At 44.3% G+C, this 19,539-nt stretch overlaps 1 protein-coding gene across 1 annotated transcript in view; it reads left to right on the top strand.

Annotated features, from left to right (window-relative positions):
• Nucleotides 1-956: 956 nt before the first annotated feature.
• The window catches only part of LOC120957861 (LIM/homeobox protein Lhx1), a 36,641-nt gene continuing 18,058 nt past the window's right edge, over nucleotides 957-19,539 (top strand). Inside the window, exons 1-3 of the mRNA XM_040380279.2 lie at nucleotides 957-3,260; nucleotides 6,564-6,759; nucleotides 9,919-10,133. Coding sequence (XP_040236213.2) covers nucleotides 3,218-3,260; nucleotides 6,564-6,759; nucleotides 9,919-10,133 — 454 coding nt within the window. The 5' untranslated portion in view covers nucleotides 957-3,217. The remainder of the gene's footprint in view (nucleotides 3,261-6,563; nucleotides 6,760-9,918; nucleotides 10,134-19,539) is intronic.

Raw genomic sequence — 19,539 nt, 5'->3', positions numbered from 1 at the left:
TTGGTAGGCCGGTTGGTTTGTGAATTTAATGTTATTTTGGCCGTATGTGTGTGTGCAGCAGGCTTTAAACGGTCGATGGCTTTGGGGTAGTGTTTAATTTAATGAGCGTTGATTTCGTTAGTCGAGCCCTTGTGTGGGATGTGCTTTAAGAATTAGCTCGATGGAAGCTGTTTCTTTTGCCAAAATATTATTTATTTTGGTTGGTTCTTGTTTCTCGATTATTTCTTGAATATCACGATGAAAATAGACTAAATAAAATGTAATTATGTTCATAAACGCGTAAAAGAAATCATTTTAGTGTAGTTAATTTTTGCTATCCTAGGATATGAAAACTATTAACATAAGTTTGAACCTAAAATAGCCTAAGAACATGAACCAATTTGAAATGAGTGAATTGGGTAAAATAAGATAGATAAAAATAAGAAATCAGGCACTTGTTTTTGTGGTGGTTTTCTGATTTCTAATCATTTGTTTTAAAAAAAGGCTAGGACGATCGTGGGAAACGATCAATCGAGGGACGAATTGATAAAATATCGAAAAGCCATCAATAAATCATAAAATAATTGTAAACATTCGGAAACAATAAAAAATATCTATTTTTCGCCCTAAAAGAACATTTACAAAATAAGAGCAACGGAAAAGTGATGAATTTTTTATTTATTTGTGTTGTAAAAAAAGTATAATATTTGAGACAATTTTATCGTTTCAAAATCGACAAACAAAACGATAAAAACACGATAAAAAATCGATGATGCTGCTGATATGGGGGCTGTGTTGTATCGATTTTTCCAATCCACCGTTTTGGGATCAAACGAGCAAACTTCCCGTTTTTATATTGCTGCTTCGCGGCCTAAAAGTGCGTCCGGGACCTTCCACATTTTTTCAAGGACAGAGTGCGAACAGAAACAACAATTCGAAAACAATTCATCCGCTCTGGGCTCTAGGGAAAGAGAGAAGGAGGATACCGCATAGACAAAGACCGAATCCGCTCGACGCCAGTCGGCCAAAGTCTCGCCATTAATAATCGAAAACTACGTAATAATTAATGTGTGCACATCCATCCTTAAATTCGCCCGGTGGGCCCGTCGTTTGTTTCCTTTTCCTCCCATGAGAATCACACACACACACACACCCACCCACGCGCATACAATTCCAAGCCAAGGGCTGGGTGGAAAAGTTTTCTTAGCAGGTAGCTTTCTTTGGCTTTCCCCCTTTTTTTGCTACGGTGGAAGGATTAGAGGGCGAAGAAAGAGACAGAGACAGATAATAGAGAGAGAGCGAGAGGAAGTGAGGTGGTAGAAAGAAAAATCAAAGTTCACTGGATCAATAGTGTTGCGCCGTGTCGGTCGGAGGATGACTTTTTCCCGCGTGCGTCAAGGTGCGTGTAGGTGCACACGTGTATGTGTGACAAGGTGGTGAGGCTGTGTGTCTGTGTGTGCCGTTTTGCTGGCTGCTGCGAAAAAAAGGGCGCCCCATATTTCGTCCCCCCATTTGAACGGTGAAGCGGAAAAATCAAACAGAACAGAAGGAAAACTCTCTGCAAGGGTGTGAAAGAGTGCGAGAGAGAAATCGAGCGCAGCAACGTGTGAAGAAACAGCACAGCTATCTTTGGCGTTTCCCCGATCATGAACAGCGTGGAAAATGCCTGCCATAAGTGTTGCGGGGTGAAGGAGTTTTCCCAGAATCACACCTTTGCGTGGTAGCAAAAAAAGAAGGATAAGCCAGGGAACCCCTCCCGCCCGGAGAAAATCCACGGCAAAGACGACGCCATCGTCCATCGAAATTCATTCACGCTTATTCAAAGCAGGCTCCCGTTCGCGGAAAGAAAAAAACACTCACACATACACACCCGCTCCCCTAGAGGCAGCAGCCTCTACACACGGGGGGGTGTTGACAAAAGTGCGATGTGCATGCGTGTGTGCGATGTGCCAGTGCAAGTGAGTGAAATCGTCCACGCCGATTGGATAAAGCAAACAGCGTCAGTGGCATCTCTTTCGCGCACGTGCGAGCTCGCTCTCGTGCTTGCGCTTTGCCACGTTGCTAGGGGCAACGCCTTCTTTTCGCTCGGTGCGCCTGGAACGCTGTGTGCGGGAAAGAGAGCTGCCAACTGTCGGTGTGTGCTAGTGGTCTCGGTCGCACGGTAATGGGGTTTTGTGAACGGGTGCGGGTGTTTCGAGCGCGGACCACAACCAGTCAAGTCAACATTTATCCCTTGTTCGGTGCGGTTCGACAGAGCGAGGCGTGCGTGAGAAACCGTTCGATACACACACCGTTCGTGGTGGACGCGCGATTTTTGAAGTGACGTAGTGGCCGGGCAGTGTGCGTGTGCGTGTGTGGGGTTGAGTTTTTTTGTTGGTTTGTATCATCTTGTCCGAAAACGAGAATTTTCCACTGGCCAAGAAATGGGTGCAAATCACACGGCGTGACACAACGTCATCTCTCGATCGGTCCAAGTTGCCCATGGGATCTGTGCAGGAAGCTCGACGACAGGACGGCGACGGAACCGGGAATGGAGTTTAAACAGCAAGTTTAAACAAGTTCCAGCTAACAATAGCGCGACTGTGGTGTGAAAACAGTGGTGCCCCAACATTCTCTACCAACACCCGACGGCAGTGTGGAAAGCCGAAAAGTGGAAATTCCTTCAGTGCCCACGGTGTGTTGGGAACCGACACCACCGAAAGGATAACACAGTGTGTCAGTGTGAATGTGTGTGTGTACATGTGCGAAGAGAGTAAATCAAAGTGACCCGTGACCGAAAGAAATTTCCCGCATCGGAATGCAATTTACACCGAAAGAGAAAAATTAGCAAAAAAAAAGAGTTGAGCAAGTGCTTGAGAGGAAAAGAGCTCCAAAAGTGCTTCGTGAGTGCGTATGTGTGCCGGTGTGCAAAGTGGTGATAGTGTGTTTTTGTTTGCATCTGTCCAATTCCAATCGGGATAATCGAAAATTACCCTTTCAGTCCTCCGTGCGCCTGCTGGCAAGCGCAACATCTAAAACAAACGTACGCAGACACCTTCGGTCACCGTCCGTGTGCGTGCCCGAAGGATTGTTGTCTCTCCGTCCTTCACCCACTCACCCTGCTCACCGGTTCGGTGAAACGGATTTCAAAATTTTAACGGAAGCAACCAAAACGCCCCCACGGGCAGTCGCGCTGGCGTCCTTTCTGGGGGACAGTTACGCAGCAATCGGTGCCCGGGCACCACCGGCCAAGGATCTGATGGCGTTCGGCTCGGTACTGCAGCACAACCAGCACAATATCGGTGCGTACTGGAATAATCGCTATGTTACTTTTTTTAAACTAATTTTATGTAAACTATTGGTTGATTTATTATTCTTGTGGACTAACATTGATCTGGAGGTTCTGTTTTGTTCTTTTTTTTGCGTTTGCGTTGCTGCCTTCTCAATTTTATGCTCGAATTATAAGAAGAAAAAACTTTATCTTAATTTATTGAGTTAGTTATACTAATCTCTCCATTTCTTTCATTTTTCAATGCTTGATTATGAATGATTGTGGACAAGTGTTGCAATTCTTAAGAAATTATAACTAACAGTTAAGCTCTGCAGGCTTTCGTTTACTTCAAACTCAAAACTACCAATCAAAAATTCAATGTTAAAAAAACTGTTAAATTTTGCAGTTCAAAAATAATAATATTCAGTTCCAAACTAAGGCGATTGGAACAGTTTCAATGTATCTTAAGTTGCAACTTGTTATGGTAAAGTAACATCAGACATGTTGCGAGGCAAATTCATCTTAAATTGATAGTGATATGAAATACAAAACCGTCCCGGGGCGGTACCGTGGTACAGTCGTCAACTCGAACGACTCAATAACATGCCCGTCATGGGTTCAAACCCAGAAGGGAACGTCCCCCCGTAGCAAGGATTGACTATCCGGCTGCGTGGTAATTAATAAAGTCTCGAAAGCCTGTATAGGCCGGCATGTCCGCAGGACGTTACGCCAAATAGAAGAAAAAAAGAAAGATGAAATACAAAAGCACGAAAAGAGTGAAACAATTCTCTAGATTTTGTTAAAAATCATTGATGGCAAACAAACCAAAAAGATCAGGCACTTGTTTGAAGATTTGTTTTGAGTCCAAACACTAATCCGCAATGATAACCAGGTTAAGAGAACCGGTAAATTTAATTCCATTCAATAAAAGCCGATAAATCCCACACCCGTCCAATGGAAACCAGTTTAATTGAATGCTTTTTCGCATAATTAAACGCAGCTCGTAACCTAGCGAATCCTTCGGATAGCCTCAAACTCATTATCCATTCTTTCTCCCGGTGAAACTAAACACAAACAAAACTATGCTCGATTAGACAAACGATCCACTTCCTTGCGATAGATAACCCCCTGGTGAAGCTCATTACACTTGCGCCTGATAACAATCCTTTACCGGCACCGGCGGTTGCACAACTCGTCCCAACGAGGATGTTTGAGCTTGTTTTACTTAGTCCTATGTCAACATGGGCGTGTGTGTAACGATACGGAATGCCGGCAGTTTGCACAGCGTCTACTACCGTCGATTAGAATCGGTCGGTAGTGTGATTTTTAGGCCCAAAGTGATTGGATGTTCGTCACACGGGATAATGAGAAAATAACACTTTTTGTCAACATTCTGGAAGTGTTTTTAGTTTGAAAGATGGAGTTTTTGCAATGCAAGGTTTGGTTCGGTTAAGATAAAAATGTAAAAATGCTTCATAGCGAACATTTGGTGGCCATTTTGTAACCATGAACGGCATGATTGATCTCTGCAATTGCAAAGCGTCTCCCAAAATCACAAATCGGCAATTTCCACCAAATCCCTAGGGCAGAGCAACTGTATCACTTTCAATGCGGAAGGTACCGTAAATCCGCCATCGCTTACACAAATCGTATCAAATTTCTGGTTCTGGTGGCGGTGCTTTGCCAAAACAAACGCAACAGCAAACCACACATCAACGTGCCTCGTAGTAGCGGATCCTTTCTGGCCGCTTTGCTTGCCCTGGCGGTTGAGTGGCTGTAAAAACAAACCACACTTTTGACGGGAAGGGGCGACCTGGACCCCGGGCTGGTAACTGATACTGTCGGCTGTAAAAATACTAACCCAAAACACACGCAATTGGAAGTTGAAGGATCTGGAAGGTCCTCGGTGCGCTTTTATGTGCGCAAATCCGTAACGCATGTGTGAAAATTCCCGCTTCGCCCGGGGTTTGCCCCGGTTTTCGTGACGCAATTTTGTTTTTTTTTGAACGGGGCGCCAGCTTGTAACATGATCCACGATTGTTCTGATCTTATGTATACGCGGACCGAGATCAGTGCGGTCGACATTTGTTAGCGATGGGAGCGGCGGGAATTACCTACGCTCTTCGCTGTGCTGAAAAGGATATCTGTTGCTGATCCGGAAAAAGGGATCGGTTGGTTAGATATTCGTGGAAAGCGATGGAAGCGGGGATTTTCTAAAGTTGTCAAAACAGGAGAAAAGGTGTGACGGTGTGATGTGATAGGTTGGTTGGTGTTGATTTTTGGTGAATGTTTTCTTTCTCGCATATAAAAGGATATTGCGGAAACAAGGTACCAGCTGAGAAAAGCAGCAATGGCATCAAATCAAAGAAATAAAAGATTTAGATTTTGCCAAAATGTTTGTTTTGCATTTGCTTTTGTAATTCGCTTTCGGCAGATAAATCAAGATTTTTTTTTTATTTTAATTTGAGCATTTTACCAAAATGTCTCATAAGGATGCAATCCAATTTTTGTCAATCTTTCTTTACATTTTGAGATGATTTATTTAAAGTAGAGACTAATACGTTACTGTCATATAATCTACGTTAGTAGCAGTGTTTAAATTATTTCTTATTGAACAACTTCTTTAGAAATCACTTTAAAATACCAGCAGTACACCTCTTCAGAGTAGCACAGTGTTTAAACAATTAAATTCCTCACAAACTATACACCAATTAAATCAACTAACGGATATGAAGTAGTTTAGTAACAAAAATAACCTTCCAAGGAATTTCCATGATTTTCTGGTTGCTTCCGAACAATGTTTTGAAAGTTTATCACATCATTTTGTATACGATCCACAATTTATTTAGCGTTTCCCAATGTTCTGAATATTTTTTTACAATAAATTGTGGGGCTGAATCAAACACTATGAGGAAGACGGTTAAAAAATCATTATTAACTCAAAAACATTTGTTCGGTCCGAGTTCGATTATGTTTTCCAGTTAGAGTTTTACATTAAACTAATTCATGTGAAATAAAGTCAAGAGAGTACTCTTGGGACTAGCTAATTATTCGCATTTGCCGCTTCGGGACTCTCTAACAAGAATGTGCGGGACCTTATTCATCTTTTATTTTTATCATTTTTTCTCCAAGAAGTCAATGAAGGGTTCAATGTATTTACAATTGTGTCTCATAAAACTATAAAAAATACAATTCGATGTTCACGCTGTTATGTTTATTCGTATAAGAACGTTCAATCAACTGACCACTTAGAACACATTTCCTTACCTTTAGGTTTACCATTTCACTTACCGTTTTTTTCTCCTTCGCTGTACCGTCCCTTGTCCACCCGCAGGTCGGGGAGAGCCACCGTCCGGGCTGGGCGATCCGTGCGCCGGCTGCAACAAACCGATCCTGGACAAATTCCTGCTCAACGTGCTCGAGCGCGGCTGGCATGCGACGTGCGTGCGGTGCTGCGAGTGTCACCAACCGCTGGCCGACAAATGCTTCAGCCGGGAATCGAAGCTGTACTGTCGAAACGATTTCTTCAGGTAAGCATCAAGCGTTACAATTCGGGAGGGAAAGGGAGTGTTTGTATGATTTGCTGCCCCTTTAAGTCGCTGCCCACACGCTACCGATTTCCGGTAGCAGCTGTACGGAAAACAAACAAAAAACAAACACATTTTTGGGAGCCTGCCCGATCCCGATTTCCGTTCGCAGCGTCGGGAGTGGGAGTGGCTCATCAAAATCTGGCCCGAAGCACCGCTCGGCTATGACGCTATGATTTACATACAATCAGAAGCACAAAACCACCATTTAAACGGTAGGCAAAACAGTCAAGCCCTCGGGAGCCTCCAGACCGACGACGCCCTCTCTGGTCTCGAGACGGATGGAAAATGCTAAATAAGCGGCACGGCTTGCGCGAAGGCAGGAATGAAGCAGGGAAACAAAAAAGTTGATCAGCTTGATTTTGTTTTGTTTCTGTCGCTTTTTTTTTGTTTTGTTTCGAGACGAGACGCGCAAATTATAATTATCAACCCGTGCGGTGATCGCGAAGCATTTATCTTGGGTCTTGTTTTTTCCTTTGGTGTCCCTTGTTGCATCCTGCGGTATGGGAAAACATCATGGTAGGAGGATCTCTCTGTGCAAACCTCCCGAACGATCATGCAATCATACCCCTGGTTGGATGATGATGGTGATGATTGTCCAAAAAACAGCGGAGGAAAAGGAACGAAAAACAAAAATGGAGAAGAAAATTTCCCATTACAGCAGAGGGAAAATATGCCTCAAACCACAAAAGTGCACCTCAGAAGGGATTTTTGTGTTGTGGTTGTGTTTTTTTTCTTCAGTCGGTAACGCCCTGCCATTTTTTTCTGCGTTACGGAAGGGTCGGCGTTGAAATTGTCTCAAAATTGATCCTCACCGTTTTGGTGCACCTTGGTCGCAGCAGCAGAAGCAGCAGCAGCAGCGATGAGCATCCGAGATTGATCGGTTTTCCTGTCCTTCGAAACGCTCCTGCTTCTCCCTTTGGGCGTACCGGCGTGGAGGCTTTTTGGGGCGGTTAAGAGTAGGCCGTTGCTGTTGCTGTTTTGTACGGAGGGAAACCAGCCCACGATGAGAAAGAGATTCATTGAGTGCGATTTTTCGTCCAAGTTCGTCGCGCCAGCCAGCCAGAGCAGCCCCCCCCCCCTGTTTGGATCACGCATCATCACGTGTTCGTCTCGCGGGCATTGTTGTTGTGTAAATGGGGCAGCTTCACTGTGTAACAGCTTCATGCCGGAGGTCACATTCAATCATCGTCCCGTTTTTAGCCATCTCTCTCTCTCTCTCTCTCTCTCTCTCTGTTTGTCTTTTTCTTGAATTGTTTTTGTTGATATCGAGAGCCCCGGTGATCGATCGGTTTGGGCTGTGTATGAGCCTGTTGATTTCCGAACGGAAGGATTACTGGTTTCTTGCCAGCGCGACGGCTACAATCTCGCCTGCCTTAACCCCATCCCGAAAACACACACGCACAAAATAAAACAGCACAAGAAGAAACGGCAGTTTGATTTGATCTCGTTCGTTTGTTTTATTGCCGTTGTGCGTAGGCTGGGCTCGGCTGGGAGCTGACTTTAATCGAAAGCATCCCATTACCGCCATCCCGCAATTTCCCAAATCAAACTCGATTAGCGATCGATTGTTTTCACACACAGACAGACAGACAGAAGAAAAAAAAAACAGCACAGAACAAACGGCCTACCTCAACTCGCCGTGGGTGCGCGAGCTTCGATGGAGCTTCGGGAGGGTGCCTCTTTAATGTCACAATTAAATCCGGATCGATTGGGCCCGCTTTGGTGGCGCATATGCGCGTGTCATCGTGTGTTTGTGTTGTCGTTTTAACCATTTTTTTTCCAGATGCAGTTATGCGATTGAGTTATTAATGGGAAGCAGAAGCGAGAGGAAATAAAAAAATGGCAGCTTTAATTAGATTGGATTATTTTGAGGAGGGATTTGTTAAACAATAATTCCACGTGTTTTGAGTAGGATTTAATGTGCTGCATTTATTTTAAAGTATCTCTTTCTTTGGTAAACGCTAGATAAGAGAGATGTTTTCAAGAGATTGAGAGAACTTAGTAAAACGGAAGATTAAAGGGGTTTTAGATTTATGTTTAGCACGACTTGGATTATAACGAGTTTGAAACCACACTTTCAGGATTTTCCAAGGATTTTACGGTTTTATGATTGTTTCTCGTTGTTTTAATAAATTGCTTAATGTACTATATTTAAAATAGTCTCCAAAATGGTGAGAGTTACACAAAAATATGCGAGACATTTTCTTGGGAAGCTCTGTATGCACCAGACTCAATATCTGGTACCTTCTGTTTAGCATGATCGCAATTGTATGCAATTGTACAGGTGACCCCCGAGGACTGTATTTGGAACTAAAAAAATGTCCCAAAGCAAGGTGTAAGTCGAGTATCTGTCAATATATAGTTTATAACCTAAGTTAATATGTCGAAATCTATGATATCGTGTATATTATCTAAAGCCTAATGTTTGATAATGAATTAATTTTATTCCAAAATTCGTTTACACGATATAACTATTCAATCTTGGATAGTTGAAGAATCTTCATAAATGTGTATGTAACGGTTATCAGTAAGAAGTTAAAAAAACAGTACTTACAATTCTTCTAAATGACAGCTTTTTACTGTCAAAACCAAAATCGTCGTATCTGCGGGTCGTCGCAACTCGAGGAAGTCGTGTCTCGAGGATCGTCCTACAATTTCCCATGCCAACAATGCATAAAAAAGCTAGATTGTAACATTGTGAAATGTAAAAAAAACATCATTTTGTTTAATTTTATTACATTCATTTCATTTATTCATTGAACTAGACAAAAAGTATGGGGGAAAACATCTTTTAGGTATTGAACTGCACAACAAAAATTCACCGAAAGTGATAATTTTCTTAGGTCTCTTTAGTAAGAACTTTAAGCGTGGAAAATGGCATAAGATCACGTTCTTGTTAGCCTGCTTAATCGTGCATCGCCATCATGTATGTTTATCACTGCCGTGCCTACCTCATTGCACCCATTCTATCCGCCAAGTACAGCACGTTTTAAATTAATCTACTACAATAATCGACAGTAAAATTAAAGCTTTCTAGCTCTTCTAAGCCTAATAACACTCACCGTATCTTCTTGTTCTCCTCCTCCGTCTCAATTTCAGGCGCTACGGTACCAAGTGCAGCGGTTGCGGGCAGGGCATCGCACCGTCGGACCTGGTGCGGAAACCGCGCGACAAGGTGTTCCATCTGAACTGCTTCACGTGCTGCATCTGCCGGAAGCAGATCAGCACCGGCGAGCAGCTGTACGTGCTGGACGACAATAAGTTCATCTGCAAGGACGATTACATCCTCGGCAAGGGACCCCACCCGATGACAGGTAAGGGCCAAATGGGGCGCACTTCCCGCTAATAGCTTCTTCCAACTCGTTCTTCCAAGCACGGCGGATGAGTCGCTTTTCCCGTTTTCCACGAACGCGGTTTGATGTGGAAGGTTGTTTTCCCGTGTCTGGGCGAGAGAAATCGATTTTCCGAAAATCCCTTTGGTCTGTGTGTGTGTGTGCTTGAATGTGTGCCCCGTACGATGGGGAGGCCATCTCTGTGTGAAGAAGCGGAACGGAACGACCTAAACCGCGTGTGATGGATTCGATTTTCGCCCCGCAGTTTGCTGCTTTTTAACCGTACGCTCGACTCCATCTTGTAGTGCCGGGCCGGGGTGAGTCGATTTTCCTTTCCGGCTCCATTTTCCTTCCTTCTTGCTATGGAGGGGGGGGGGCGGGTGGGGGGAAGGTGTGATGTTTTCCCGGTCATGCGCATTCCGGTCGGGTAAAGACACGCATGGTCTCTGTCTGGCGCGCGTTTCCCCAAACGTTGGAAGACTGCGATGTATTGGTAGTGGTGAGATTTGTATGAGGATTTTCATGCTTTCCATGGAACGCACACATAGTGGGTGTCCTCTATGTTGTGTTGGGGCATGATGGGCCAATTTACGCGTTTGTATTTGTACAGGATTTAATGCACCCGTAGCAGCCGAATGGCTTCCAGCGTCAATGTAAGGGTATTTTCCTTCCGATTGATGGTATTTCTTTTAGTTCTTTTTCCCAAGAACTAAAAGCTCTTTTATTTTAAAGCGTTTCGTGTGTGTGTCTTTTGGTGTGCTCCAATGGAGGTGTTTTTTTTTTGTCTTCTATTTAGAAGATCTGAACTGCGTGACATTTGTCAGGGATCGCAAAATGAAGATGTACGTCTGGCGTTGATGGAGACGTTTGATCTGTGTGCGGTGTTCATTTATTTTGTCAAGTTCTGACAAGAACCAAGACCGTTGTTCAAGTGTACATTTGGGCATCGTTTTTTTGGGAGAATTAATGTTGAACATTTGCATGGGAATTGGGATGCTTCAACTCCACAAAAAATCCTCCATTCCATCCCGAGCTCCAACAGTTTCCAATTTTGCTTGTAAAGTACTTCGATATATTTTACCTCACGTGTAGCTTCACTGCCATGATTCCAGCCTCTCTCGAAGGACTTATTCCTATACGTACACATTTCGAAGAAAAATAAAATAAACCGTACACGGTACCGTACCAGCGCGAAATGCCGGCATACATTTTTAATGGTGCCCTGCGAGATGGGCCGTTTTGCAACATAAACAACGCGGCTTCGGACGAAGCGTTGCGTTGCGTTTGCTGTCTTGTTCCTGTGGTGGTTTTTCATCGTCCCTATTTCAGCCCCTTACACAAGGGGTTTGCTTTACAAGTGTACGAGTGTGGGGAAAAGTTTAAAAAAATCGCACAAGAAACATTGCACTATAAATTATCCAAACGGTTGTGCAAATGGTAAATCTTCTTACCCGCCAGCCAGCCAACGAGCCCAGCCAAGCGAGCCATATCGACAGCCAACTCGAAAGGTGCCGCACAGTGGAAAGCCACGGGAAACCACCTCAGCACGGACGGGCAGACACATTTTTCGATTTTCGGCAATAAATCGATGTACAACGTTATCCAGCAAACAGGCAAGCAGTCTGTGCCAGCATCGGTACTGACCATCGCAGCGACGAAAGCTTTTTCCCTCCCTGCGTTCGAGCTTTTCCGGGCTTGTGTGTCCCGCGGCTGCGGTGCAGCGTGTGCTCTCAACCCAGCCCAGCCGTCGAGATATGAATGCTTACGAAACAGGCCCCATAACTTATACGTGGAGCCCTGTGTGCGTACTTAGCTTTTTATTGGTCTGCATTTATCGTTCTCGGCTGGTCCGGTTTTGGGCCGGCGTTTCCTTGCAATTTTGAAGCTAACAGAAGAGGGGGTTCGTACAGACGGTATAGGGGTTTAAAAAAACGTGCCATTATAAGTAGCCATTTTTGCACACGTTAAGCAACACTTTCGTTCCGGTTACAAGTTTGGGTAGTTAAGATCGGCTTCCCGCACTCGTAAAACAGGACGCATGGCGCTGGTTTTGAGGAACCTTGGACAGCTTGCGGATGAATAATTATCATGCAAAAATTGTCATACTTGCGAGAAAGTGTAGCAGCGGTGGTGTAGTTGTAGCAGCAGCAGCAGTGGTGGTGGTAGTACAAGCAAATAAAAACAAGCCCTTGACAGAGCAATAATAACGCACACACACACTCAGTTGAACCTCCCGAAGGCATCCAACATCCTCTCTGGTGGGTTAAAAGCGAGTATAAAAAAGCACCACCGCACCCGATCGATGCATGGGAGGGATTAGCATATTTAAAGCATAATTTATGCTGCCTCCTTCCATTTCCCAATGTGCGTGGACACTGGTCACAAGAGCCCGGGGGAAAACGGTGGTACAACGGTGGGCAACGAGTTCTGTTGTCGCGCTTGTTGTGTCGTGTGTTCGGCGGTTCGGCGGTTGTTGTGAATCGGCCCATTCGTCTCTTGTTTCTTGGGTTGGTTTGGTTTGGTTGCCGTTTTTTCCTCCCGTCGGGTGCCACCAAAACATTTCAACTCCTTGTTTTTTTTTCTTTTTTTACTACTCTGCGCCCATGTTGTGTTGTCACTTTAGGGCCCCTGCCTTGTGGGGTTGAACGTGTGCAGTTAAAACTGCAGTGGCCGGGTGCACTTTTTGCTGTTGGTGCTGCTGCTGCTCGACGCCACTCGTTGGCATTGCGACAAATGAGTTAATGTGTGCGCTTTGTTGCCGTCCGTCACGTGGCAAATCGTTCTGCCCCAAACGAGGTGTGTGTCTGCTGTTGTATTGGGGCAATTGGGGGAAAATAAAATCCCAAAGAATGGCTTCAATGCTTTGAATCTCCCTTGGTTAGGCGGCTGGTGTGATATTTTATATTTTAAAAGGGAGTTTTTTTTTCATATAACGCGTTCATATTCGTGTGATGCATTTTTATTGCAGCCAGAGGTTTATTGTATTCTATACAGCCGGTTATGATCCTCGAGAGTCCTGTTTTGTTATGTTGGTGTTCGATCCGGTTTTGATTGGGCAGGAAATATTATAAAAGAAATAAAAGCAGCCTTCTTCCTTCGATCATAACTTCGATCATAATTAATACACCATAAAAAGGATCGGCTTGGTTCTTTTTTTTTTGCACTCGCTGCCAAACCCTTTCTGTACCTTTACGACCTTGTATAATGGCTTAGTTTATAGGTGATGTTTTTTCTTTCAAATACATTTCGATTCAACCGTGGCTCTCTTGTCGTGCAGGGCCAGTTTTAATACACCGACGACTGGCGCAGTGTCTAGAATTCGCGCTGGCCAAACACACACACACACATGCACGAGCTATAACGAGCCTTTTTCGGTGGAATTGAACCTTCTTTTTCCCAGATTTTTGCATTAATTTGGAGCGCTTTTTTCTTCCTTTGCTTGGGAAAGTATTGACATGCGCAAGGGTTAGCATGGCTGCAAGAACAACAAAAAAAAACCAGTTGGTGCATCTCGTTCACTTTATGCGCTTCTTTTGACCGCTTGCGTTAAAAGGTTTGCAGTACGCAGTTTTTGGCAGTAACGTTCTTGCGTTCCGCGTACGCTTCTCGCCGCTTGACCAAACTGGCCCCGGCGGTTCGTGGCATCAGCGGTTTTTTAAAGTGAGAAAACAACGAGAAAAAATCTGCACCCAGCAGGGGAGAAGCCACGGCGTGGATTTGGTGATTAGTTTTGTTTATACATTGTTAATGAACGCGGGCCTCGCGAAAGGGTTGTAGGAAATGAAATGCAAAACGAAAAAAAAAACCGATCGCGAGTTTTACCAAAAAGTTACGACAGCAAGAGGAAAGAGTGGACGGGCGAGTGGTAGACGAACGGACGGACGGTGATAGAGATTTTTTTGTACGGCACTTTTTATGGTCTTTTTTATTTTCGCAAAAGGCAGCTGGACGCATTTTTTCCAACCCTGCTTTTCGGCTGCCCTTGATATGCATCGTGCGCTAGAAGTGTTACGAATGCATTCGAAGAATTTATGTTATTTTAAGCGGTGGCTCCGCATCAACAACTTGTTTCTGGGGTGTGGCTAGGACATTTTTAAACCCATGTTCAATCTGCATCCATGTTGTGTGTGTGTGTGTGTGTGTGTGTGTGTGTGTGTGTGTGTGTGTGTGTGTGTGTGTGTGTGTGTGTGTGTGTGTGAAATTGTATCGGAAGAGGGGTTTCGTTTGGATGTCAGCTCAAGAATACGAAGCGTCTACATAATAGAGACAAAATGTTACATATTGCACTTGACGTCCCTGTTTAAGTATGTAAGAAATATATCTTAAATTTTATTACTAAATTTATGTTTAGCTCTCCTTTGCGTACTTAATTTTATGCTAGAACAAAAAAATCATAAATGGAACAAATTGGTGCTCTAGTATACGAGTTTAAACCACAAACCGGACAACGTGCTTCTTGGTATCGTGCAAAGCGCTTGGATTTGCATAACATATGTGGTGAGTTCAAATCTCTAATGGATCGACACGGGGAGATTTATCTTTCCTACAATAAGTAATCATTTTCCTATAACAACTTTGCCTTAACTTATACATAATAGGAACCAAACATATAAACACATAAAGTAAATTATAAGCAAAACTTTTACAAAAAAGTGAAACGTAGTTTTCAATAACAATTCGATGTACGGGACATCTACAACCAAAACTTCCCTTTATTATTGATATATCTTCGTTCATATATCTTCAATTTGTGTTCGTCTGCGTCGCCATGTAAAATCTTTTTATTGTTATAGTAGTAATAGTAATCCACCGAATAAACGCACGGTGTTAATCGGTTTCCAAGGCTTTTAAAGCGTCTCATAATCACCCTATGTCAACCTGAGGCTGGAGAAAGATACCTGTCAAAATTTTACAAGCTTAAATCTAGAGATCAATTTACATATTGGATCTGTGCCGTGCTAAATAGCCGCCCGAATGCGATCATCCTTGGTAACACCCGGGGAACGGGATCCGATTTGCGCCCAACTTCCGTACCATTTTGTCTCCATTTCCACCGAAGCGAGATGAAATGAATGGAAGCTGCAAAGCTGCTGCCGCTGCTCCTGCCGGTCAGTTTTGATTGTTTTCTTTTATTTCTCTATATCGTGCAAAAGCTTAAGCTTTTCCCGTTCGGTTCGGTTTGCTCTCGTTCACCTTCACCGATGCGTGCTGGAATTTTCTTTCTTTTTCGGGCTTTCTTCGCTACATCCAATTCCATTGGTTTTGTTCGACCAGCGAGGAGAGCTGTATGCGTGCGATTTTTTGTTTGCTCAATCCATGCTAAACGAGATAGTGAAATGAAAAGTAAACATACCGGACACGGTCGCGGCAAAAAGGGGCATAAGCACACATTCACCGGGCTGGCGGTGGTGGGCTAACCAGATTTACATGTGTAAAACCAAACCGACGGTTAGAGCGGGAAGATGACGGTGAAATGGAAAACAATCGAAATACCCTTGTCCATCCCGAAACACCGGTAAGCGGTAGGTGACGCACCGGGTCCGTTCGTTCGTTTGTTCACACGCTTGCGGGTGAAGGAAAAATGGCCGGCGCAAATCCTGGCAGAACGCTCATTCGTCCTTTTTCGGCTCGGTTGATCCTTTTGACCAGGGCCCCGTTGATGGTTGATCCGTTTAGCGGCGGAATCGGCTTTTGAGCTCAAAGCCAGGGAGCTTGCCATGTATGTTAAGCCTCTAACTTTGGGAAGCAATGGCAAAATCCATCGTTCTCTCTCTCTCTCACACTGTTCGCCAAATTTCGCCTGCCTGAAATGCAATCAGCGTAATGTGATCGTACATCGGGTGATGTGCTTTTCTTCGGCTTCGGCCGGTCTTGGCCGTTCGAATCCCGGGATGAGCAGCCTTCCATTCACACTCGGCTGATCTGCTTTCCTCGCCGGGGTTTTTTTTCGTTGCTGAGGTATACTTGTACCGCCCGCCTTTGCTTGCTTGCTTTTGTGGTTTGTGCTAGCCGTTTGTCGTTTCATCTTGTCTGTCTTCTGTCTTTCTTCAGCTCGTTAAATTTCTCTCGTTTGGTTTTAACTCTCCTTTGCATTGCTACCCTGTCGTACATAATTCGCTTAACTTATGCAGATCCTCCTGCCAGCGAGTCGTGTGTAAGCGCGTGCGCTTCCTCCGAGCCCACACAGGTAGCCATGCACGCACGCACGCACACGGAGCCCCCGCAGACCGGCAAAACCGGGTCCCACCCGGAGGAAAAAAAAGTCGATAAGCCAACCTGTGCCAACGTACTTACCCCGGTGATCCCTTTACGATTTCATTAGCTCGATCTCGGCTTGAACGTCGGACCTAGCGCGGACCAGCCACCTGTCTTGCGTGCACGATTGTCGCATGACTGATTAGACTGGGCAATGTTTATGTGTGCACATGTTTAGCATAAATTACGTGCAGAATGCACCATGTACGTACCCAAGAGCAGGGCCGTAAGAAAGGTGGAAGATGGAACAATGCCGGGTATAACTATTGCCGGATGAATGCATTTTGTGCATGGTCCGCAGTTTTGTGGTTCATACGAAATGTTGGGTTTAAGATAAAATTTAATTACCCCAAGGTATGGGTTGCTCCTACACACACACACACACACACACACACACACACACACACATACTTACATTTGAATGTTTATAAAGCATCGGTTTAATGTTGTGGAAATAATTTAAATTATGTTTTGCGATAAAAGCTAATTAAAAAAGGCTTTATGGTGCGTAGTGAGTGTTTTTATTTTTCGCTTACAAATTGTTTCTTTGAACTGTTTATTTGAAATTCGCTTTGCATTATTTTTGTACACTCTATTAATACCGAACACCGCTAACCAACTACATCTGCAAAGCTAATTTTGCTCTCGGCGATACCACCGTGCGAGCGTAAAATCAAGCACGATTTGTGAAACCGCCCATCGCTTTGTCGGCGGTCGGGCGGCGGCAGCGGCGGCTTCCCGTAAAAAGGGTGTGAAATTGCTCGCCACTTTGTCGCACAGCTAGCCTGTGTTCTAGCCTAGCTGCACCACGTTGTGTGAGGTGTGTGTGTGTGTGTTTTGCTCTCAAATGGCCCTTTTGGATGCATTTTTCACGCGCGTTTTAAAAGCGCACCGATCTTCTAAGCCGCACACTTTTATCGCACACCGTGGCGGCCGAATCCGTGGGACGCTTGGGGAAGAAGGTTGCTGGAAATATGGCCACCCAGCAGCACCTGGGAAGATTGCAATCGATGCACAATCAACGCGCAGCAACGCGAAGCGTTTGCGGCTGGAAGTGACAGACCACCGGCGTCGTTCGGGTTTGTAGTTGGCACGGGTGTGGTTTATCTCTTCCCGTGGTGTGTCACGACCGCGATGACGGGGTTGTTCTGTTCCGCTGCTTGGATAAGCTGTGGCCTCGAACTCCGGCCAAACGACAACGGTGTCGGCGATGGCGCATGCAATGCCGATAAGAAATCTCTCGCATCCGTCGGAGTGTAGTGTGAATCAAATGCGCATTCGGCGTGGAAAATGGATCGCCTTATCTCGGTCCTCACTCGGGCGCATGTCATGTTTTGTGATCTGCTGCGGCTTTACGGGATGCGAGGGTCGAAAAGCTTAGATACGTAATAGAAGAATAGGGGAAGCATAAAGGATTTGTCGTGTTTTTTTGCCATCGCTTTTCTTAAACTGGCTTTTTCCGAACAAAAATTGTTAAAGGCAAACTTACAAATCATGATTTCCCTGTACAATAAAATTTATTATGTGTGTGAAGCTAAAAAATGTTATGCTTTTATTAAATATTAAACATGCTAATAGAAAAAAGAACATAAATTGAATGTTGAACACAAGAAACAGAAAGCGATCTAAAGAATAAATCAAGGAACAAAATAAATAAGGATAAAAATCTCAAAATAGACAACAAGTATGTAAAAACCAGATAAATATTATACAAGAATAGATACAGAAATGCTTCAATATTTTCATGATTTACATACTTCAATATTCGCATAAACACGATTGAAGTTAAAATACGATTTCTCTGTACAATTGCATGCTTTTCTAATGGAGAGAATCGTCACGTCGATTAGAAAAAGTCAAATACATTCTCTTTTCTTATAAAAGATCAAAAACTAATAGAGGGTTGACAAAATGTGTCTTGTCATACAGCACTTATTTGATTGCCCACTCTGCAAATTGTTTGCTTATTGCTGGAAGGCCAAAAGAGAAAGGCCAAACGGCGCGATTCGTACTCGGTCCAAATCGGTTTGATGCGCCTCTATAACACCAGACACCATGACGACGACCCCCCTAAAGAAGCGAACAAACGAGAATAGAAAGTACACTGTCGCCAAAGGAAGTGCAATTCTGTTAAATGCAGTTGTTTATTTTACAACTCGTACAATAATAGTATCGATGACACAGTTTGGAGCCGTATTGATATAATGTTCGCGGTTCGAGGTGAAAGGATGCAAAATCCAAATCTAATTGAAAAAAACCCTCTAAATTAGATACTCAAATAAACTTGACACGTTATTTTTACGGCTTTAAGCCATGCTCATTAAGCATTGGCAAGTCCGCCCAATAAACCTCCATGCGTACATTGCGCACCGAGTGCTCACACACTGCTGCTGCGAGATAATTAATCTTCGACTCATCGCGCGATTTGTTTGGGTTTCTGCTTTCGACACCTGTTGGAATCGATTTCAGCAGCAGCAGCAGCAGCAGCAGCAGTCTGTTTGCTGTTGAACGATCACGATCAACTGGGTACGGGCTTTGGACGTCATCCGATCAGTCTGTCCAGTTCGAAGATGAAGATTTTACGATCCAAACAAACCTCATCAATCATTCGACATGGCATTCGCCTATGGATGACCTCTTCCGCGGGAGCATTGCCGTACAGAGCCCGGTCTCAATTTCGACGAGGAACTCCATGGTATGTGTTGTTAAAGACTTTGGTCATTTGCAACGTTCAGGAATTAAAGTCTGTGTATAAAGCACTGTAGCATATGTTCGACCCGATGTACAGTGACATAATGTTGTTGCTTTGCTATTTTATTTCGCTCCGGAACTACATCCAAGGTCACATTCGTTCCGGCTCGCAGCAGCACGTCGTCGTAAGTCCTCAGGAGCGGGGGGGTTTTACTGCAGGGCTTGCCAACACCGTGTAGGGGGAGAGGAGCACGAATGTTTTTGATGGGCTCACGTGTACGCTGGATATGACGGGTCAGGGTTCTCACAGTCGTCGATCACAACACAGTTGGCACGAAACCTAGCAGCTACGGAGCCAAAGAAATTCTTTGCTCACGGGGGCTACCCGAAAACAAAAAGGAAATACAAAAACGAACAAGCCAACTGACAGCCCACTTCCCCC

This window comes from Anopheles coluzzii, chromosome 3 (genome assembly GCF_943734685.1).
Source record: "Anopheles coluzzii chromosome 3, AcolN3, whole genome shotgun sequence".
In the NCBI taxonomy this organism is placed as follows: Eukaryota; Metazoa; Arthropoda; class Insecta; order Diptera; family Culicidae; genus Anopheles; species Anopheles coluzzii.
Note: the sequence above shows the minus strand (reverse complement) of the source record. Positions and strands in the feature narration are given on the sequence as shown.